Source organism: Jaculus jaculus, chromosome 10 (assembly GCF_020740685.1).
Source record: "Jaculus jaculus isolate mJacJac1 chromosome 10, mJacJac1.mat.Y.cur, whole genome shotgun sequence".
NCBI lineage: Eukaryota > Metazoa > Chordata > Mammalia > Rodentia > Dipodidae > Jaculus > Jaculus jaculus.
In genome coordinates this window covers 32833902-32857316 of record NC_059111.1, presented here as the reverse complement: position 1 = coordinate 32857316, position 23415 = coordinate 32833902, and the positions used below count along the sequence as shown (strand labels likewise).

The 23415-nt window shown below is 41.9% G+C and overlaps 1 protein-coding gene across 1 annotated transcript in view; it reads left to right on the top strand.

The window, feature by feature from the left end:
* The window catches only part of Bckdhb (branched chain keto acid dehydrogenase E1 subunit beta), a 196078-nt gene that overhangs the window by 38293 nt on the left and 134370 nt on the right, over nt 1-23415 (top strand). The window contains exons 4-5 of the mRNA XM_045160364.1: nt 21852-21985; nt 22205-22360. Of these exons, the coding sequence (XP_045016299.1) occupies nt 21852-21985; nt 22205-22360 (290 nt within the window). The remainder of the gene's footprint in view (nt 1-21851; nt 21986-22204; nt 22361-23415) is intronic.

Genomic DNA, 23415 nt, shown 5'->3' with positions numbered 1-23415 from the left:
AAATTCACCATAGGAATATCATTTCTTTAATCAAAGTTACAAATGGAGCATGTTAAATGACATAGAGCCATTGTATTTAGTTAAGTTTAACCACTGACAAGATAGATGGTCATTAAAGAGAAAACATACACAGTATTCTCAAGAAGTTTCAAGTTCAACTAGACAAGACCTCCTCTGCACTTCCCCTCCTCTTTTTCTCTTCCTTCTATTCTCCCCTCTTCTCTGTTCTCTTTTTTTTCTGTCCTCTGTCTCCCCTCCCCTTCTTTTTCTCCCTACCCCTCCCCTTCTCTTCTCCCTTTTTTTCAGATAGGGTTTTATTATGTAGTTCAGGTGTCAAGCTAGTGATCCTTCTGCCTCAGCCTCCCCAGTGCTGGGATCATAAGCGTGTCTTCTTGCTGGCTACACTTTCTTTTGTCAGATACGATTCTGTGCAGTTTCTGTCCAGGGACTATTGAGCTTTTAACTTTTCTGTACATACACATCAAAGAATGTTACAACTGTGTTTATAGTGTATGATGACATGGTAAGAAAAGCCCTCAGCATCTTGGCCCACTGCATGTGGTTGTACTAGCTGAGTTCTCTTTAGTGGCTTCCTTCACCCCATAGGGAAAGCTGGAAGGGAGGATCCAACCTGTCCATTCTCTCCCACTTGGATCAGACACTCCTAAGCACTTGGAGCTGAATAGTCTCAGTGACTCATCCTCCTCCTTCAAGTCTTTCCAAGTTACCTTTATTTGTTCTTCCTCATATGTACCATATGTTGCAGAAGTATTCAGACTTTTGACACTTTGACATCTGTTGAGGTAAATGGGCAGCAATCCTGACTATCCTGGGCACTGCCCCTCACAGGCTACAGGTGGCACAGCCCTGTTTGAAGCATGGGGCAGAAGGTAGTTAGTCACTTAACATTAGCTCCCAATGCATTTAAAGATTGTAATCAAGTTCTGTAAAATTTGTTCACAGTTTTTCCGGCCTAAGCCATCGTAAGTCCTCAGTCTCCTTTTTTACTAAGGGAACAATTGTCAGTTTGCCTGTGTCACTCACTGAATCCCCTGTGGTAGAATAGTGACAGTACGCTCATTGTCACACCCACATCCAGTTGTACCTGGGGTTGTCTCCATGATCCAAGGATGTGCAGAATCACAGAACAGGTCACTGCCGAGAGCTGGACTTCACACAGAACCTCCACTGGGGGAGGTGTATGCATTGGAATTTTCCTACTCATCTGATTTTCACAGATCCACTTTGATGTTTGTGGTTTCTATTTTGGTTCAAGTTTCTGCTGAATTGTGTTGGGATTAGGCAGCAGTATTTGTATTTGATATATTCTTTCCTTCCAGACATTATAAAATCCCTTGTTGAGTTATGGATGCTATAGCAGTTGGTTGGTATCTTGCCTTGCCTGCCATCTTCTTGCCACCACTATCCCCAGCACAAATGGATTGGTGTTCATCCTCTTGTGACTGCTCCCCCTCAAAACAGAAAAAAAGGAAAAGAGAAAGAGAAGCATCCTGGTAGTACAGTGACATAGGGCCATAGGGACACAGGGACTTACTGGCCCTCCCTACCTTGCTAACAATGTGTTATCAGGAATGGTGTACTTTTGTCTTCATCACTTCTCCCAAACTTCCTCATGCATACATCAGATCTAAGTGAAAACACTAGACACTAGACCTGCTATGGTAGTGTAAGGTCAAGATAAGCCCCCAGCAGAAATGAGTTTTCTAAGCTCTCCTAGGCACACTTTCTAGAACCTCTTCTGCCTGGCACCTTAAGCTACTTCTGTTTATTTGGCAGGATTGGAAGGTTGTTGCTCAGAGTAGCCCTGATTACTTTCATGCCTGTGATAGGACTTTTGGGCTAACAACTCACAACTGGTAGAGGTCGATGGTGATGGCTAGACTGCTTCCAGTGGAGAAAGGCTGGCCTTCACTGCTGACCATTAGCACCTTGACTGGCGGGCATAGGAAGCAGGCAGTTCCAGTACAGTGCTTCCTAACAAGTAGAAAAAGTGTCATGGAAGCTTGTTTACACTGATGAACTTCTTCAGTATATTTTGGGACTACGAGGGCTATTTTCCTGGTTTCCAACATCAGAATTTATTAGAGTTTCCTGGCATTGCATGTACATTTGTGAGATAAGCAGTCCAGGTAGGTCTGCAGGCAGGTCCAGCACCACTGACACTGCTTCCTGGTCCTGCCCCCCTCAGCATTACTGAGGCTCCTGCCTCACCTCAGAGACCCTGGGTATGGCTCTGATATTGGAATGTTAAAGGTTCTTAGGTGATTCAAATGTGTAGCCAAGATTGAGAACTACTGCTCTAGAAGGTACTAAAAGTTTTAAGATGTTGTTTTTGCCTTTAAGGGAATCACAGTGTGCTGGGTAGAACAACACAAAATTACATAGGAAGTAAAGTAGTGGAAGAATGAATAACATAATACCATGTAAGAAATATAAAACCAATATAAAACCATGTAAGAAATGCCAGGACATTTTGTTTCTTTTCTTTAGGCCAGAATTTAAATAACAGAGAGTTTATTAAATTTTGTTAAATTTAAATTGTACATCAAGACTTTTGATAGAAAATGGCAGTTGAGACTTCTCGAAAGAGACACTGTTCTCTTTCCTGCCCAAACTCCATTGAAATGTTAAGGCATCTTCTTATAAAGGCCTAAATCCACGTGGGTGGGAGCAGTGGGGCTTGGGGCAGCTCCAACAAAATGCTGGGCGCTGGAAGGAAGGTCAACTAGCTTGGTGTATGGCACAGACCTGCAGAAAGGCCCACGAGTTGGCAACAGTAGGAACCTCTGGGAATAGGTAAGGGAGGGGGCTCTAGAATAGGAAGACATGGTTGAAATGCCTTTGAGGAAGCTCCAGGCCTCTGGCTTCCCTGCACCACTGGCAGAGCCCTAAGGTTAATTCTGCATGGAAAAGTAAAAGGCGGGTAGATGTCAATGGAAAACGTCATCTGCACTGCACGTGGTCCTGTGCTCAGCCAAGGCTCCGGGGCTTTGTCACTCTAGAAGAGCAGGAGAGTGAATGCTGACAGCGGATAGTTGGTACTCTGCCTGCATGGCCAAGCACTTACCACAGGATGGTGGTGGCATGAATAATGATTATAATATTGACCAACTCCTATGGCACTTTTTACATGCATAGCACTGTTCTGTTATTAACCCACTCTGCAGATAGAGAAAAGTAAGGCACCCAGAAATCAAGTAGCCTACACAGTGTGTCCTGACTGACTTAAAGCATGAATGAGACTTCACCTCTCTGTGGTTAAACCTGACACTGTGGTTAAATTCAGAGACGCCTGGTTTCCATCTTCCTTGCCCCCTCCCTCCCTTCTTTCCTCCTTTTCTTTCTGCCACTTCCTCCTCTTTTAGAGAGGGAGAGGAGGGCGGAAGAGCTGCTGATTTATGATGTTCTTCATGGTGTTGGTTTTGTGTTCTTTTTGAAGGAAATGATTTTACTGATACACATGCCTGATAAATATAAAAGAAATATTGTTTGTTTTTTGAAACTTTTCTTTTTACAAATTCAAGTAGCATTAAACTATGCACGATTTAACATTTGAGATCCACTGTTTTCAGTTTAAAAGGTATTTATTTATTTATTTGTGTTTTGTTTTTCAGGGTAGGGCCTCGCACTTGCCCAGGCTGACCTGGAATTCACTCTGTAGTCTCAGGGTAGCCTCAAACTCACAGCGATCCTCCTACTTCAGCCTTTCAGAGTGCTGGGATCAAAGGAATGCAGTAACACACCTGGCTATTTTTAAAATATTTTATTTTTATTTACTTATGAGAGAGAGAAAGAGGGAGGCAGATATATATACAGAGAGTGAATGGGCACACTAGGGCCTAGCTGCTGCAGGTGAACTCCAGATACATGTGCCATCTTGTGCATCTGGTTTTATGTGGATACTGGGGAATCAGATCCCCATTGCTAGGTTTGCAGTCAAGTGCTTTAACTCCTGAGCCATCTCTCCAGCCCATAAAAGGCATTTATTTTTAATACTCTCATGGAAGATGAGTGGAATATTGAAACTGGTAATTTAGTACCTGACTCTGGCCTCAGTGTGGGGGAACTAAGGGGTGAGGAGATGGCTGGACCAGGGGATTTAAACTTGAGTGTGTGCATTGAGAAGCACCTGGAAAGTTTGGAAGACCACAGGAGTTCTGACTTGTAGTTCTGAGAGACCCTGAAATTTTTTTACTTATAGCAGGTTTTCATGTGTGACTGTCATGATCGTAGTCTGAGAACCACTGCATCTGAGAGGCAAGGGCCTAGCCAGTGGCATTGTGGAAAGATGAGCCACGAAGGGCCTGTGGTCAGGGTGACTTGGTGGGAATTGTGTTTTTTTTGGAAGTTCAGGCCAAAAGGAAGAGTCCAAGAAAGCAGTGAGGGGTGGAATAATGAACAGAAGATACACAGCAGTCAGAGGCCATTGTGACTTGCTAACTGAACTCAAAGCAATTTTCATGGAAAAGTGTGGTCAGAAATAGGTGAGACAAAGCTGGGTGTGGTCATGCACACCTTTAATCCCAACACTTGGGAGGCAGAGGTAGGAGGAGTTCAAGACCACACTGAATTTCAGATCAGCTTGTGCTAGAGCTAGACCCTATCTCGAAAAACCAAAAAAAAAAAAAAAAAAAAAAAAAAAGGTGAGACAGCCAAGCCTTCAAGAAGTTAGGGCTTAACCCTATCCCAGAGTAAATACAAATGTCTTTGGTTTTTGGTACTCTGGGTTACAGTTTGTATCCCAGTTTATTTGTACCAGGTCAGAAGCATCATGACACTTTCTGGCTTTCCTCTGACATTTGTTTCACATGGATCTGACATTGAAAAACAATGTCTGTGTCCTCTTCATTTTTAGTGGGACCCATCCTTTATGCTTAAAAAATTATTTATTTATTTGCAAGCAGAGTGAGTGAGAGAGAGAGAGACAGAGAGAGACAGACAATGTCTGTGTCCTCTTCATTTTTAGTGGGACCCATCCTTTATGCTTAAAAAATTATTTATTTATTTGCAAGCAGAGTGAGTGAGAGAGAGAGAGACAGAGAGAGACAGAGAGAGAGAACAGGGAGAATGGGTGTGCCAGGTCCTGTAGCCACTGCAAATGAACTCCAGATGAATGTGCCACTTTGTGCATCTGTCTTTATGCGAGTGTCGGGGAATCTAATCCTGGTCATTAGGCTTTTGGGGCAAGTGCCTTAGTTGCTGAGCCAACTCTCCAGCTCTGGGCTCATTCTGTTTGCATTTTCTTAGGTGGCACCCTTGACCTTCAAACCTTGCCTCTGCGACTCTGCATAGGGGTCCTCGGAATGGCTTCTGAGATGCAGTGTTCTGTGGGTTTTACTTTGGGGTGCTTTCATTACTGTCCCTGTCATCGTCTGTGCCTTCACTACCTTTAGTATGTGAAGTATATAGTCATCTGAGTGTCGTTAAGTCTTTCACTCTCCTTTCTGTTTGGCTTCATATTACTTACACCTGTGAGATAAATTACCCAACTGCAATACTGGTCAACACTCTCTGAATCTCCCTCATTAGCAGTGAAACCCAGTGTTGTTAGCTTAGCATTTAAGACCTAAGGAGATTTGGCTTCCGCTTCAAATTTTGTGCCTTAGTGTTTGTACCCATACCCATGACTCCCTCAGGCCTTTCTGCTTTCTTATTGCTTCTGCTGTTCAGAAAGCCTCCCTCTGTCTCAGGTCTAGCCTGGGTTTCTAGGTCCTGCCCAGCCTCCTCATGACCTTTGATACCTTTAAGTAAGTCCTTCCAGATACTCTCATGGGGTGCTGTCTTGCATTGTGTCTGTAACTCTTATTCTGGGTCTTATTTAACTCGCCTATACAGTTTCTCCTCACTTACCCTGTGGTGCTCATAATAGTGCCAAATGTGAAGACTGCTTGAAGGAGTGGGGGAATAGGGAGCTAGCTGTCATGGGTTTGGTACAAATGTAGGAAATGAAGTTATGATTCATGTAATTGTGCAAGTCAACGTGTTACTTGTTGGGGGTGACTTCTGAAAGAATTGTCTAAAGTTGCAGTGACAGAGTTGCTGTTCTAAGTACCTATCAATTATGAACTCTTTTCCAAAAGTATTTATTCAGGGCTGGAGGGATAACTTATTGGTTAAGGCGCTTGCCTGCAAAGCAAAGGGACCCAGGTTCGATTCTCCCAGGACCCACTTAAGCCAGATGCACAGTTGACACATGCATCTGGAATTCATTTGCAATGGTTGGAGGCCCTGGTGTGTCCATTCTCTCTCTGAAGTAAATAAATAAACGTTAAAAATATTTTAAAAATATTTACTCATTTATTTGCAAGCAGAGCGAGATAGAAGATGGACACAGAGGGAGAATGGGCACACCAGGACCTCTAGCCCTGAAAATGGACTCCAGATACAGGCGCCCTGTGCACATCTGGCTTTACAAGGGTACTGGGGAATTGAACTCAAGTAATTAGGCTCTGCAGGCAAGTGCCTTAAATGGTGACCCATCTCTCCAGCCTGGAAATCATTTTTGATTTTTCAGAAATGTCTTTCAAAAGGTACTTCTCAGTTTATGATGGTGTTCTGGAATTTCACTTACCTGAAATCTGTCATTAAAATACACGAGACAGCACTGAGTTCTGCTGTTTTGGATGAGCTTGTTAAGCTTTGCCTGGATGATTTATTTACATATACACACGTGAATTCACATGCATTTTACCTGGAATTAATAGGAGCCAAGTGTGCTTTCTACCCAGTAGAATATTAGTTGGATGCATTAATGATTCACTAGCTAGATCAATAGTCTTGACCATCTACTTTCTGCTTTTTGATGAATCTCTTGGCGCTTTTCTGATTCTGAGGTTACTTGTTCATTGAAGCCCAAACCAGAAAAGAGCTGGGCACTAGTAATTAGGATACAGAATGATCTGTGCTTATAATTGATTTTCTTTTCCTTTTTTTTTTTTGAGGTAGGATCTCACTCTAGCCCAGGTTGACTTGGAATTTACCATGGAGTCTCAGGGTGGCCTTGAATTCAGGGCAATCCTCCTACCTCTGCTTCCCAAGTGCTGGGATTAAAGGCGTTTGCCACCACGCCCGGCTCATAATTGATTTTCAAGGAAGAAATATCGATAGCTAGCATTGGAAATGATGTGATAAGTTATAAAATTATGAAATAGTTCATATTTAGAACAGAATAATGTAATTTATGGTTCAAGGCTAACTTGTTTTCCCTTTGGCCAAAGTATCAATCCTTTGGGACATTTTATGTTGTGCTGCTCAGGGGCCCATAGTGAAGGTCATAATTATGGTATGGGCGTTTAGCTCTGTCTGCAAATCAGTCTTGAGTTACAGTTCCTGTAGTTGGGAGGCTGACAAAAATTTTAACATCGGCAGATATATTTAGAGAACATTGTTTATTTTCTGCTTAAAACTGATGCTTCATTCTCTTGAGTTTTGTTTTATTAATAGCTCTTCAATTTGGATGTAGCATTGGTTTGCTGTCAGCCTTCTCCTGTTTTCGAGGGGGAAAGCTCATTTATTTTTCATACTTCTGTGTCATGTTCCCTTTGCTTCTTAGAAAAGGGCAGCCTTCTATTTAGATAGGGAAGTTTAGGCTATTTATAAAGCTAGGCAGGTTAATGGAAATTGACAGCTTGGTAACGTCCTCTTGGCGGATGACGCACATGGGTTTCAGACGGCGCTGGCATGCTGTTTTCACTTACAGTCAGGAATCAGCTGGAGGAATTTGTGCACTCTGAGCTGTTCTGTTGACGTAGGTACTGGGTACAGATATGATTTCAGAAACATCTCATTTCCATATAAATGAAGAAAGATTAAAAATAAAAATGTATTTGACTTGCCCTTCCATCCCAGCTGGTATTGCAAGGATGATGCAAATCTGCATCTCACGTTTATGGACATAGAATTTTGGTTGTATTCAACCACTGTGAAGTGGTTACAGGTTTATTCTGAAGTATGATCTGTGTTCATATTTTAGAATCTGTTTATTCAGCATCTGCTTTGTGGACATTTGTTTGAAAAGTTATATTTTCAGTGTTTATTTCTCTAAATTCCAACAACTTTAGTGCCTCTCTCTTTTTCTTTTAAAGTACTAGGGATTGAACTCCGGGCCTTGTGTAAAGGAAAAATGGTGAGCACTCTACCACGGAGCTACATCCTCAGGCCCTCTTGACACCTTTTAGTTAAGTCTAATAAGAAGCTTGTGCTACACTCAGTAAGCTTGTCTATTTGGTTTTAAGATAAACTAGAAGAACCAGGGCTTGGAGCGTAGCTCCATGGTAGAGTGAGGAGTACTTAGCACGCATTTGTAGCTTCACCAACAACGAACACACACACACACTCTCTAAGACATGATGAATATGAATTTGACTACAATGAAATCTTGTTTTTCAAGTTTCACTTAATTGAGTCTAACTAAAACTTTTAAGTAGTTATAATAGATTTCTTTGTCTACTTTGTATCTCTCATGAATATATGATTTCATAAGTGGGGATTATTGTCTCCTTGAATCCCATTGATCATGCTCAGAAACAAAATTCCATCTTATACAGTGAGTGTCAAAGCCCCAGCAGTTGATTTAGTACTAGTTAATAACATGCTATCGGTGGGATCATAACCCATAGCAAAAGCAGTGCTGGAAAACTCTGAAGATGTCTTGGGCTCTGGAAATGCTGACTTGATTTTCCCCTGTCACACTTATGACCTGTGTGGGTCACCTTGTTGTGCTGTGGGGGCCTTATTTAAGTGTTGGCCAACAGTCCATAACTCAATACCTAGACATTGGTTTGCTCAGGTACCGTGAGATGTGAAGCCTGGGCTTCCAAAGGACTGCTGGCTTAACTGAGACTGCCTCTCCTTTCCAAGCAGTGATGTGGAAGGCTCTGGGCACCCCCTTTTCAGACCTCAGCCCATGTAGTCTCCAAGGTTTTAGAGATCACAGTGGTAGCAGTGGCTGCCTTTGTTCTTTAGTCTTGGAGATGCTGTTGGTCTGTGACCCTTCTCACTTCTGACTGTCTCTCATGCAGAAGCAGAGCAGTGGCCAAGCCTCTTACTTACAGCCCACTCTGTGCAGGGCTAACCCTCATGATCTTTGGCTGAAGGTATATGGAGTCTCTTCAGTGTCTGTGCTGTGGTGACAAGTACTTGGCCCGGTCATGGAGGTGAAAGGGAGGGAGGGAAATTCACCTCATGGTGCGTGGGACACCAAGAGTGGAAGGAAAGGAATGGAATCCTACCACCTCTTCAAGGGCACACACCATTCATCTGGCTTCCTTCTCACAGGTCCTGCCACCCCTAAGTAGCACCCCAGGTGGGCATCCAAACCTTCCACTCATGGTACTTGGGCAGCACTTCAGGTTCAAGCCACAGGATTGTCACCTCTGCTCTGCTGTCACGTCTTAGCTGCTTCCTGACCTTACCCTTCACCTCTAGTGGAGAGGGTGTTTGCTGTGGAGTGACTCAGGTGCCACAGTTATCTTGGTGGTCTGGACTGAAGTTGGGGGCAGGCATTGCTGAGTGGACTTCTCTCAGTGTCAGGCATCAGTTTTCATCATTCCACGTGACTGTCAACTGAGAACTACGAAACTCTCCTGATACAATATTGTTTCCCACATTTTCTCCTGTTTATTTTCCTTGCCATTATCATGAGAGTCACAACTTGCATCCTTATAGTGGCTTATGATTTGCAGAGCACTTGTGCATGCCCTGTCTTACCTTTAGGTAATCTGTGATTAACAGGTTAATTAAAAAAATACATATTTCATTTATTTATTTGACAGAGAAAGAGATAGAGAAAGAGAGAGAATGAGAATGGGAAGCCACTGCAAATGAACTCCAGACACATGTGCCCCCTTGTGTATCTAGTTCACGTGGGTCCTGGGGAATTGAACCAGGGTCCTTTGGCTTTGCAGGCGAATACCTTAACTGCTAAGCCATCTCTCCAGCCCTATTTATTTATTTTGAGGTAGTGTTTTGCTCTAGCCCAGGCTGACCTGGAATTCACTGTGTAGTCTCAGGCTGGCCTCGAACTCACAATGATCCTTCCAACTTTGCCTCTTGCTGGGATTAAAGGTGTGCACCCCCACCCCAGGCTGGGTCAACTCTTTATTCTAATTTATAGTTGAGAAAACTGAAGCATGATCCAAGATTACCTCATGAGGAAGTTGATAGAGTCATGTTTATGTCCAGGCATCTGCAGAGCCTCCACTCTTAACTGCTGTACTCAACTGATTTTATGTTCTAAATGTCTTCCCTTAATCCATGGCTGGCTTTTAAAATGTGGTTTCTGGAGATTAAATTCAGTCTTTTTACTTGAAAAGTTATGGCTTTACTAGGTCAGAATCCGATCCTTTGCTGGAGACCACAGGTGATACGGGAGAGTTTGGTCTTATCCCTGGCAGTATCTGAGAAGATTAGGAAATTGTGCTTGCAAGTTGAGTGGCCTTACTTGCTTGTTATGTTCCCTCTCCTGGCACACAACTCATTCCTGAGACATACCTAATTTGGGACAAACTGAGGTCTTTGTACATCTTAAAGTAATTTTATTCCAATGTTCCATATTTTATTTTTGAGAGACAGAGAGGAGAGAGAGGGAGGGAGGGAGGGAGGAAGGGGGAGAGGTGAGGGGAAGAGAAAGAGAGAGAGAAAGAAAGAGAAAGAGAGAGAGAATGGGCATGCCAGGACCTTTAAGCCACTGTGGATGAACTCCAGACTGTAACATTGCACACTTATGTCACTTCTGCATCTGGCTATGCGTGGGACCTGGAGATGTGAATAAATGTTCTTCGCCTTCTCAGGCAAACCCCTTAACCACTAAGCCCTCGCTCCAGCTCTGTGCTTCTAGTAGATTCTAATTGGGTAATTGCAAAGAACAATTGAAATTTTTGGTAAACAAATGAAGATCTCATGTACCCAAATAATTTTTTATTTACTTTTTAAGAGTTCTTTTTTGGAATTTATTAAAAAGTAAAAGAAATCTTTAATGCAATTTAGCAAGCAGAAAATATTGACTATAAGAAAAATTTCTTTGATAAGTATATTATTAAAATCCTTTGTTGAATTGTAAAATTGACATAGCTGGGAATTTAAACCTGAACTGATTTGAGAACTTTCCCCAAAGTTTCTGTTAGGTCATTTTGTTTCCTTCCCTCTCCCCTTTTACTCTGGTCTTGAGGATTGAACCTAAGGCCTCTCACATGCTAGGCAACTACTGTACCATTGAGCTATATTCCCAACCTTTTTCTATTTTGCATTTTGATACAGGGTCCCATTAAGTTGCCTAGGCTGGCCTTGAAGTGGCTCTGTAACTCAGATAGTCATTGGACCAGGTAGCTGGGGTTACCTACCTGTACCACAAGGATCTGTTTATTCCCCTACCTTCTGCCCCCCCCCCCCCCCCCCCCCCCCCCGCATAGGGTCTCACTCTAGCTCAGGCTGACCTGGAGTTCACTCTGTAGTCTCAGGGTAGCCTTGAACTCAAGGTGATCCTCCTACCTTTGCCTCTTGAGCAAGTGCTAGGATTAAAGGCATGGGCGCCACCATGCCTGGCCCCCTACCTCTTTTTTTTTTTTTTTTTTTTTTTTTTGAAACAAGAGACAAGGTCTACATATGTATCCCAGGGTGGCCTTGCCCTTGAACTCTCCTTATTGTCTTTCCCCAGCCTGTATTCCAGGTGTGTTATTATCATGTCCAGCCCATCCGCCTTTGTCCTATAGAAGTGGGTTATGTAAAAACATGCTGGCACTTCACTACCAGTGATATCTTAGTTCCAAACACAAAGTTTGAAGTTTTATCCCGCCCTTAAAAGAGCATATATCTATACCATACCTGTTAGCATTTCCACAGAGGAACAGCACTGCTGTATGGCATAGTAAAGTATTGGATGAAATTTCAAAGCAAGCTTTTTATTTTATTTTTTAAGGTTGTTTAAAACATGCTCTTAATGAAGGGTTTTCTTGACCATTAAAAAAAAATCATTTTGCTTTTAAAGAGACTTTTAATTTTGTTTCATTGTTGGTAACTAGGTCACATACTGTGAAAGTTTAAACTAATTTTTGTCTGCTTTTTTGAAGAAACATCTGAAAGTTGTAGGACATTGCTCATAGAGACATTATATTTGGATTTCATGTTTAAAACTATCCCGTATCTGTGCTGTGGGTAGATAGTTAATGTCTAATTTGATATATTTTATCATTTATGAGTTGAGTAGTTACAGTAGGCAATTTAGAGGACATTTCTTTTAGTTGAGGGGAACAGGCACTGACCAGGGTACCACAGTGCTGAGTACTGGATGTGGACTCTGGGTAAACAATTTTATAAAGTCTCACTTCCCTTCTTGAAGAACCAGGGGCTGGGGGACAGTTTTCAGCAGTGGTAGGATTTTGTAATTCTGTAAGAAACTTTTCTCTTCACTACTTTTTTCATATCCAAACATGTAGATCACTTAATTATTTCTTTGTTTATCTACTTGGTTTCTCTTTTGTGAATAAAGAAGACATTTTACCCTTGAGGAATTCTTGTAAGTATAACCTTAAATTTCAGTACCCCCTCAGTAGATATGTTAAGGAATGGCCCTATATTCTCTGTAATTTAGAAATTTCTTCAAATGAAAGATTATTTTGCTCCTAATAACTTCATTTCTTCCTGGCAAATCATTCAAATTTGGTACCTATTTAATTAATTTATTATCATAATTTTTTGAGTACTTACAAATAATTTTATAAAAAGTATTTTATTTATTTGAGACAAAGAAAGAGAAAGAAAGATATAGAGGGCGAGGGAGAGGAAGGAAGGAAGGAAGAGAGAATGGGAGGAGGAGGGAGAGGGAAAGAGAATGGGTACACCAGGGCCACTTGCAGCTGCAAACAAACAGACACGTGCACCACATTGCACTGGGGCATCAAATCTGGACCAGCAGGCTTTGCAAGCAAGTATCTTAACTGCTGAGCCATCTCTCCATCCCTTGAGTTCTTTCTTTTAGAGGGATAGTTACTCAAACAAATATTTCAAACAGTTGTGATGCCCGTCATGGGTCCTAACTTTTTTTTTTTTTTTAGTGCCCAGTAATAAACCCAGGGCCTTAAGCATGCTGGTCAAGTTCAGTATCATGGAGCTGTATCCCTAGTCCTTGCAATTTATTCTTAGAAGGGAATTCTTCTTACATTGAATAGTAGAGTCAGTTATTTTGTTTGGAAAATTTTAAGCAACTAGTGTAAACTTAACTGTTGGAGTCAGGTTCGCATTGCTGGTAGAAATCATCCAACCAAGAGCAGCTGTGGGAAAAAAGAGGTTTATTTTGGCTTACAGGCTGGAGGGGGCAGCTCCACGATGGCAGAGAAAACAACGACATGAGCAGAGGGTGGACATCAATCCCTGGCCAACATAAGGTAGACAATAGCAACAGGAGAGTGTACCAAACACCGGCATGGGGAAACTGGCTATGACACCCATAAGCCCGCCCCCAATAATACACTCCCTCAAGTAGATATTAATCCCCACATCTCCATCAGCTGGGAACCTAGCATTCAGAACACCTAAGTTTATGGGGGACACCTGAATCAAACCACCACACTAACTTTGTTATCTGTGAGTAGATCTTGTGAGATTTCATGCTTCCTGTGAGGTTTTAAATGTCAGTGACAATCCTAAGAAAACAATCATCACTTATTGGCCACATTGTTCATCAGCCACATAAGTGAATGGTACTACGTGGTGACATTGGTGTTGAGATTGTGTGCAAGCTTGTCATGGAGAAGTGTTCACTGATAGAATCCTACAATCCCCGTAGAACTGACTTCTAGAGATAATGTGTCCAAGTTAGTGACAGGTAGGTCATATGTACTTGGTTTTCTTACAATATAGCTTACCTGAAGCAGCTCACAGCACACAATGACGAATATCCAAGACCTGATTGCAGCAGTTACTGAACAAACCTTTAATGCAAATTTCATATGGTTGTGACGCCAACAGTAGCTTCAAATGACTTTCTTATTAATGTTGACGGAATTCTGACTGGTAGATTTGTTTGATATGAGATCTGACTATCCTTAAGTGGTTGAGGAAGCCAAGAAGTGATAATACTTTGCACAGTACATTTGAATAAAAGGCATTTTTCCTTAGTGTTATTATAGATTAAATAAATAAATTAAAAACCAAGACACCACAGAGCTCAACTGTAGAATCAGGCTGAAGCTACACTACTGCTCTCCCTTCTGAAAGAATCCATTGTTTGTTGCTTTGTATTTGTTGCTGTTCCTTGGAATTTAATTGGTTATAAAGTTAGTTTTGCTTTTATAAAGACAATTTTTTATGTTTTTAAGTTTTAAATTTATCTTTATTTATTTATTAGAGACAGAGAGAGAAAGAGAGAGAGAGAGAGAGAGAGAGAGAATGGGCATACCAGGGCCTGCAGCCACTGCAAATGAACTCCAGATGCATGTTCCACCTTGTGCATCTGGCGTACGTGGGACCCAGAGAATTGAACCTGGTCCATAGGCTTTGCAGGCAAGTACCTTAACCACTAAGCCATCTCTCCAGCCCTTGTTTTGTGTTTTTAATTAGAACAATAAATACCAAGTTTAATTTCATATGCATTCAAACAGTGGAGTAAAACTGACTGACTTAGTTTGACATTAGGAGTATAGGAACATTCTTTTAGTTTACCTCTAAAACATGTCCATCTCTAGTACTTGGTTTGGGCAAGCAGTAGATACTGCTCATTGATGCTGGATATTATGATGTGATCTCAGACATTGTATCATAGTCATGATGGCTACAATCAATTACATATTCCCTATTTCAGTTGCAATGTGGTACTTTAAATTAGATGACTATTTTTTTCTTTTTTGTCATTGAAAAAATAATTTATCTAACATGTAGGCTTCCTGATGTACTCATGAAGTAATTCATTAATTATGTGTGTGGGAAATTGAATTTTCAAAGTGTGATAACATAACCTTATTATTAGTTTGTTTTTCTTATTTTGACCATCATTTCTGTCTTAATTATTATTTTGGCCATTTGTTTTTGCATTGATTCATCCACTGAATGAATATTTTAAAAAGTTATATGTTAAAGACAAGGTTCTATTATTTGTACCAGTGAGCTAGGTACAGTGCTCTTTGGTTTTCCTGGGGAGTCTGTGGTCTCCATTGCCCTTGGTTGAAATGAAACATCCCGTGTGTGTGTGTGTGTGTGTATGTATGTATGTATGTATGTATTTATGAGAGGGGGAAGGGAGGTCAATAGAGAATGGGCTGCTGTAAACTCCAGTTGCCTGTTCCACCTTGTGCATCTGGCTTATGTGAGAATTGGGGAATTGAAATTGAGTCCTTAGGCTGTGCAGGCCATCTCTCCAGCCCCCATATGTACTTAGTACTTGGCTTTCTTAGATATGTTTTAATTCAGCTCAGCTTTAGTCTGCCTTGCCATCATCTTCCTGCATCTGAGTACTCAGCTGGGCATTACTGTTTTGTGATGGCCGTAGACAAAAATATTTTTAGCCCAAGTACTAGATCATTTAAGTCTGTTCACATAGGTAATATCATAAATGACTGTAAGTTTCAGACCTTGTGCTGGGGGCTCTTTTGGATCTCCAGAGGTGAGGAACACGGTCTGTTGTTGTCAGTGGTTTTGCATCCAGTCATGAGCTGACCTCTTGGAATTGATGTGGGCTTTGCTGGACATGGGCACGGTTGCACATACATCCAAAATTTTAGACTCATTTCATCAATCACAAAGGGACTTTTGTGGTGAGCAGCCTTCAGTATATATTTTCTAAGTACATTCTTTTGCTCCAAATGACTTTCATCTTGTTTAGTTTTCCTCTCACCCATTGTGGTGCCTCAAGTCTCTTGTCTGAGTGTTTGGAATAAGAGAGGTAGAATCAAAAGGACCAGGTTCACAGTTTTTTTCTGCCTATGACTTCCTAGAGTTTCTGATTTGAAGAGTTTGTTGAAAAAAATAATATCAATATAAATAAACTCCCTGAGTCTGGAATCCAGAAACCTGGCATGTTCTGGGACTACAAAAACAGAGCTGCCCCCAACTGCAAGCAGAGCCAGGGAGTGGGAGATGCGCAGGCATGATGCAAGACCAGGATCTGTGTGGCAGTGACTTTTCTGGGTTGAGCATAGTTGGACTACAATAACCAGGCCTTTGTATTTTCATGCTGATTAACCAGCCATCACATGTGGGCTGCCAAACATGACCTTGGACTGTGTGGGTCATTGCTGAGGCTGTCCCTGAAGGAAGGGGCTAATGATGCCTGTCGTGAGCAGCATGCTTGACAAACCGAGCATCAGGCTGGGGCAGCATCCCCAAGGGAGGTGATATCGGCTGTGTGCATCTTTGTGTGTGCCTGAGTCAGTGGACAGTGACACTCTTCATGGCCCATTGTTTATTCAACTTTCTTTATGTCCTAGAATGGACTAACAGGAGTGTTATGTAGGAGGTGGATATATGTTAGACTAGAATTACACAAAGGCCACACTTTATTTTTCTTTAATTAGTTTTCCACCCAGATGTTAAAATTACTTAACTCTAACAAGATGACTGGAAGTCCTGGTTACACAGAACAGTTTTTTTTGGTCTGTAAATACTTGATGATAATTAACATCTATTTATTTTTAATAATACCTAATACTCTAAAGAGTATTCCATCTTAGAAGATAAATTGTATGGTCATCTTATTTTAGAATTAAAAATATGTTTTATTCTTTATTCATATTTATTGTTGAGTATTGTCTGGTTTGTTTAAAGAATGGACTGCTTGCTTTCTGTTTTTTAAAATTTTGTTTATTATTTTTATTTTAGGAAGTAGAATGATCTTCTGGGCTTGTTTTGTATTTTGGCCTCAGTCAGCTCTAAAACAAATGCTTTTCATTGTTATCAAAGGTTTTGGCAGCAAGTGTAAGAAATGGTATAAAATCATAACACACTGCAGAAAGCCCGTGACAAAAATTATAAAAATACATTATTTCTTTTTTTGTGAATAAAATTGTATCTGTAATGACTTTTTGTTCCTTGATTTATTTTGTACATTAGTGACAATTTGTTTATTTCCTTATTTATTTTTCTCCTCAGGTAATCTGGAACTCAAATGCTTTCTCTGATTGAGTTGGTCAGTTTTTTTAAAAGATATTCTGACCTAATCATATGTGGGTCCTGAGGAAATAAAAATTGCCTTGAGATGAACAGTTTTAGACCTACTTTTTCAGAAATTTTATGGGAAAAAGAACTTAATTCTATCTCAGGTGGGTTCAATAATTTATATAGGGTGTTTCCCCCCAAGTGAACTCTTGACGTTAGGGATGGCCTCTGGAACATGTGTAGACTGAGGTATTCCTCATCCCTCTGCTCCCTGCCCTCTGCTTCTGATCTACAGTGTGACTGCAGGGTGGGGAAGGAAAGGGTTGGCAGCTGCTACTCTCTGACTTAACTGTCTCGACTTCTTTGGCAAGAGAATTTGACTGCTGGCTTTACATTTATGTTTGGCATTCTGTAGTGGAGAGTATCTGTATTAGACAGTACGTTGCCAGTGATACAGAACATTTTAACCATGTATCCTGTACAAAAAAACAGTATTAGAAGGTGTATAACCTCGTGCTTGATTTCTCTTCATGAGAGGTTGATATGACAAATATTTCAGCAGTCGGATAGCTGGAATTCTGTAGCATGTCCATTGACTAGGGAGACCATATATGGAGTTACACAAAGATACATCCTAAAATTTAAGCAGCCATACCAAATATAAGGAAATGGCATATACCATGAGCATTTCTTCTTTTATTCTAGTTTTCTATAGCAATAAGTTTAGCTAAAATTTTGATTTCTTTTTTCCCTATAGTTTTATTTTTTAAATCTGGGGCTCATACTTGCTAGGCAGATGCCCTACGACCTAGTCACCCCATCCCAGCTCCCAAGGTGTTGATTTAATGTAAGGTTTATTAATGGCTGAGGAAGAAGTAATTCAGGTAGTATTCCCCCCCCCCTTTTTCTGATCTCATTGAAGCTGGTGGGAGTTGGAGAACCGTTTCAGAGATGTGATTGTTCTTCATCTGAAGTCAAAGACCTCAGCACCTTGCTAGTTACACTTTTGCAGCCTTGTGCGTAGGGCTGTGATATGGTCTCTTTCTTTAGCCTCAGAAACTTGCTGTGACTTGGAAAGGTAGGAAATACAACTAATCCCAATGTCTTCGTCATCACTTTATGAGTGTTTCAAACCATCCTGTATTCCAGGGACAGACAGCTTTCCTACCAGCTGAACTGGAAGCAGTGTATGCATGTGAGATTATTGTATTTTCACCTACATACTCCCTGAGAGTACTTAACTTGGGAAATTTGATTCCATATTTCAAAAAGCTAGGTTCAGTCACTTCAAAAAGTAGGGAAGACTTATAGTATTTCTTTCTTTTCTTTTCTTTTGATTTTGTTTTTTTGAGGTAAGGTCTTACTGTAGCTCAGGCTGACCTGGAATTCACTATGTGGTCTCAGGGTGGCCTTGAACTCACAGCGGTCTTTCTGAGTGCTGGGATTAAACGCGTGTGCCATCATGCCCGGCTTACAGTAGTTCTAAATGAAGGCAAGTGCAGCTCTATTTACCTAGTTAATCCTTTCAAACCAACACATGAAATAGATTCAGTCTGCCAGGTAAATGAATCAGGTACTGCTGGTCCTTCCTGTCATCAGCTAAGCCTGGCTAGTCTTCTCTGGGCAGACTCCATGACTCCATCAGTATCTCCTCAAAATTTTGTCCTTTCAGTTTCTTTTTTTATTTATATCTTTTATTACGTAGGGTCTTGGTCTAGCCCAAGTGCCCTGGAATTCACTACGTGGTCTCAGCTGGCCTCAAACTCAATGTGATCCTCCTACATCTGCCTTCCGGAGTGCTGAGACTAAAGGCATTCACCACCACACCTGGCCCTCTTGTTAAGTTTCTTGTTCTTCTTGTCATCTTGCTTTTCATCGTACTTATTCCTACAGCTGTGTTCTTGTGGTTACCAATAGCAACAATATCTTTATAATCCATTTAATGCATCCCAACTCTTGACCTAGCTTTGACTTCCTCCGCTCCCTGCCTCTCACACCTCTACTCCAGCAATCTGTCGACCTCCTTGGGTCTTAAAAGCCATGAATTTCACCGCCCTGTTGTTTCTGTCTTCTCTTATGACCTTGCTGTTCTACCCATCATAAATTCTACCCAAAACTAAAGTCTAGTTAAATCTGTCTTGTCTCTATCCTCATGTCCTCGAGCTGAAGGCTTCAGGTGAACACGTGTCAGTATGCCAGCTGGTGTAACCTTAAGTTCAAGGCTGGTAACCTCCAGGCCAACTGTATCCTACTTCCTACAATCCAGGCATGTCTGCTGCACTCAATCTTCTGTTTTCTCCAGTAACTATTTCATAGTAATTTTCTCAAAACTGCCTCCTCCATCTTAATCTTCACTAAAGATCTATTTTGTGCATTAGAGGTGTCGCTGGTTGGGAAGCACTTGTTGGAACATGCGATGCCCCAGGTTTGATCCTCAGTACCACAGAAAAGGAAAAACCATCTAGTTTTGGATTTTGTGGAAACGCTGACTAGATGGCATTAATGAACATCTCGGGTGAGTGCTTCCAGGTGCTGACCACAGTGCCCAGGCGCTCCTTTTCCTCCTGGCTCTTGGCGATGCCAAGGCTGTGTTTCTCCTCTTCACACTAGACTCCTCCCGCCACCTGTTCAAAGACTTCTTCCCAGTCTTTATTCATTATCTCCCTTTCATTACATTTCTACAGATCAGCCACTTCCCCTTCTGGTCATTTCCTTCAGCCTGAAAATATTTTATTTCTTCCATCTTAAAAATCTCCTGTGATCTCTTTGAATTCCTTCCTGTTCATTTTAAAACTTTTCCTTTAGAGCAAACTTCTCCACATGCTTGTCACCACTCACTGTCCTGCTGTTTCCTTTCCCCATTCTTGGTTGAAGTCACTGAAGTTAAGCTTTTGTTTTCCCCGTCCACCCCTGTGGTGTAGAAACCATCATGACAAGGCCATGGGTGATGAGGTCCTCAGCCCTCATCTCACAGCCTGGTAGCAGGGGAGGATCTCTCTCCTCTTGGGAACACCTTCTTCCCTGGGTGCTGGGATGGCACCTTCTCATTTCCCTCCCAGCTCCTCATTTTGTTTTTCCTTCTCAGCTTGCTTCTTCTCACTGCTGTCCTTTTAAAATTCAAGATTGTTAAACCATATCCTTCAGTAAAGGAGTTCTGAGAAATTTAACTTTTCTGCCTTCTGGTGGCCCTAAAGCTGTACTTTCTTACCTGACAAATACCTGTTCGCTGAGGACCTGAAGAAGCACAGAATCCGAGTGCGACCCATGTTCATTCAGTCTTGCAGGGATGTGAAGTCCTGCAGAGGAAGCAGCTAGGAAGTCATATTCCATTTCACCACCAAATGATTATAGCTCAGGAGAATCATAGATTTTCAAAAGTTCTCAAGGTGCCTGTAGTCAAGTAGGGCACTGATGAGGAATAGAGATCACTCTCCAAAGACAGTCACAGACCATGATGAGTATGTCACAGTTTATGTTTCTGCAGCTGCGTTTAGATTCGCAAAGGATAGGCTGTTTCTAGTTGGCACGCCCCAACACCTGCCCTATTTGTGGCTCCTATTCAAAGGGAACATTTGAGCTAAAGTAAATTCTGCGTATCTGGATGAACTCATATCCCTGGAGCAACAGGTCTGTCACAGAATGGGGGGTTACCTGATCAGACCATAGGTGTTCTCAGAAGTCCACTCAGGTCCCTTAAATGGGAATTTGTCATGGGATGCTGATACTTGCTGAGAAGAGATAAAATTTTATTTATCTTTATTGATGAGAGAGAGAGAGGGAGGGAGGGAGGAGGGAGACAGAGAGAGAGAGAGAGAGAGAGAGAGAGAGAGAGAGGGAAGGAGGGAGGGAAGGAGGGAGAGAGAGGGAGACACGGAGGGTAGGAGGGAGAATATGGGTATGCTAGGGCCTCTAGCCACTGCAAATGAACTCCAGACTCATGTGCCACCTTGTGCATCTGGCTTACGTGGGTACTAGGGAACTGAACCTGGGTCCTGAGGCTTCTCAGGCAAGTGCCTTATCTGCTAAGGCTTCTCTTCAGACTAGGAGATGCCATTTTAAGTTTGACTTGACTGGTGTGTTAATAAAGTAGTACTTTGGTTTGAATGGAAAGCCCAAGCTTCGAGGGAGCTTCCGCTCAGCTCTTTGAGCTTTCCCAGGCTATGATCTGTTGGGTTTTTGTTGAGAGCACCATTCAGGGACAGCTTCAGTGAGTGGAGTGGCTCAGCAGTTCATGCACAGATTCCCCCAAATCCCCATATCCACCTATGGTACTCTTCTGAAAATGATCTGTTTTCTTGGTTTTTACTGGCTTTCCCAGACACAGTTTTCTGACCCCCATGAAGACTGAGTCGGCATGTGAATTCCAGCTGTCTCTGATGCCCATGGAGAGGGGTTCCCTTTGGCAAGCCTTGTCACCCTGATGCTCATCCTTTTAGTGTCCCATTGTCAAGGTTCTATTGGTTAGATTTTCACTGTGTACTTTCACCTTTCATTTTTGAAGGTGGGTCTTGCTTTCTTTTCTCCCAGTGTGACAGTGTTTCTTGCGGTTGGAATATTTAGTGTACTTACGTTTTCGGTTGCTGATTGGAATTACTCACCATACTGTGTATTTCACTCTCCCTGTTCTATATTTCTTCATTCCACCATCCTTTTCTAAAGTTTTAGATGATGTTCTACATGTTGGTTTACTGTAATTTGCCATATTATGTTTACTTTCTTTTCTTCTTCTTCTTCTTTTTTTTTTAAAGGAAAAGACAGAGTGTTTAATACCCCATTGTGTGAACAAGGGATTGTTGGATTTGGAATTGGCATTGCAGTCACTGGCGCTACTGCCATCGCAGAAATTCAGTTTGCAGACTACATTTTCCCTGCTTTTGATCAGGTACGTGCCTCATGTTTCACCATAAAGAGCATGGTACTGTTCGGTCCTGGAAGAGTCTGGTACTGATGCCATCCTCCTAGCCCTGCCTCGACGCTCTTCCATCACCTCCTGTTTCTGTTGTAAAGTTCTTATTTTGTAATGGGACTGCATTGGAAGGTCTAAATGGATCGGGAAGAAAGGAGGTATTGCAACAAGTCCCTTTTCTCCTCTTCTTTGCAGATTGTAAATGAAGCTGCCAAGTACCGCTATCGCTCTGGGGATCTGTTCAACTGTGGGAGTCTCACCATCCGGGCCCCGTGGGGCTGTGTTGGGCATGGTGCCCTCTATCATTCTCAGAGCCCTGAGGCTTTTTTTGCTCATTGCCCAGGGATCAAGGTACTTCGTTTATGTACTTGATATGACCTTCGTTTGATGCTTTCCCTTTGGTCAAATCTAATGTGTGTATGTAGAGGAAAACAAAGAGAACTTTGAAAATTTATGTAAACTTAACCCCGGGTGTGGTGGTGTACACCTTTAATCCCATCACTGGGGAGGCAGAGGTAGGAGGATTGTCGTGAGATCGAGGCCACCCTGAGACTCCATCGTGAATTCAAGGTTAGACTGGGCTAGAGTGAGACCCTACCTCGAAAAACCAAAAAAAAAAAAAAAAAATTATGTAAATTTGACAAAACTTAAGAAAGGAAGATTAGCACTTTTTTAAAATTAAGTTTCCAGTGCCCAGCTTTCTAGAATGTTCTTGCTCATGCGGCACTGGCTTGATGTTGGCATTAACTGACTGTAGATTGCAAGTAGGATGACTGGGAACATCACTGGGTTATTGTTCCATTTCCAAAGCCTGCCTTCTTTTTTTTCTTTTATTTAAAGTTGTTTTAGAGCAAATGAGTGAGAGAGAGAGAGAGAGAGAGGGAGGGAGGGGGAGAGAGAGAGAATGGGCACGCCAGGCCCTCAGCCATTGCAATCGAACTCCAGATGCTTTCACCACCTAGTGGACATGTATGACTTTGCACTTGCCTCACCTTTGTGTGTCTGGCTTATGTGGGATCTGGAGAGTTGAACATGGGTTCTTAGGCTTTGCATAAAATTGCCTTAACAGCTAAGCCATCTCTTTAGCTCTTTTTCTTTTTATATTTTATTTATTTATTTGAGAGAGAATGGGGGGGTAGAGAATGGACACAACAGGGTCTTTAGCCACTGCAAATGAACTCCAGATGGTTGTGCCACCTTGTGCACCTGACTTTATGTGGGTACTGGGGAATCGAACCTGGGTGCTTTGTCTTTGCAGGCAAGTGCCTTGACTGCTAAGCCATCTCTTCAGTTTTCTTTCTTTCTTTCCCTCCCTCCCTCTCTTTGTCCCTGTCTTTCTTCCTTTTTAATATTTTTATTTATTTGCAAGCAGCAAGAGGGGGAGGGAGGAGACATGAGAAGTGAAT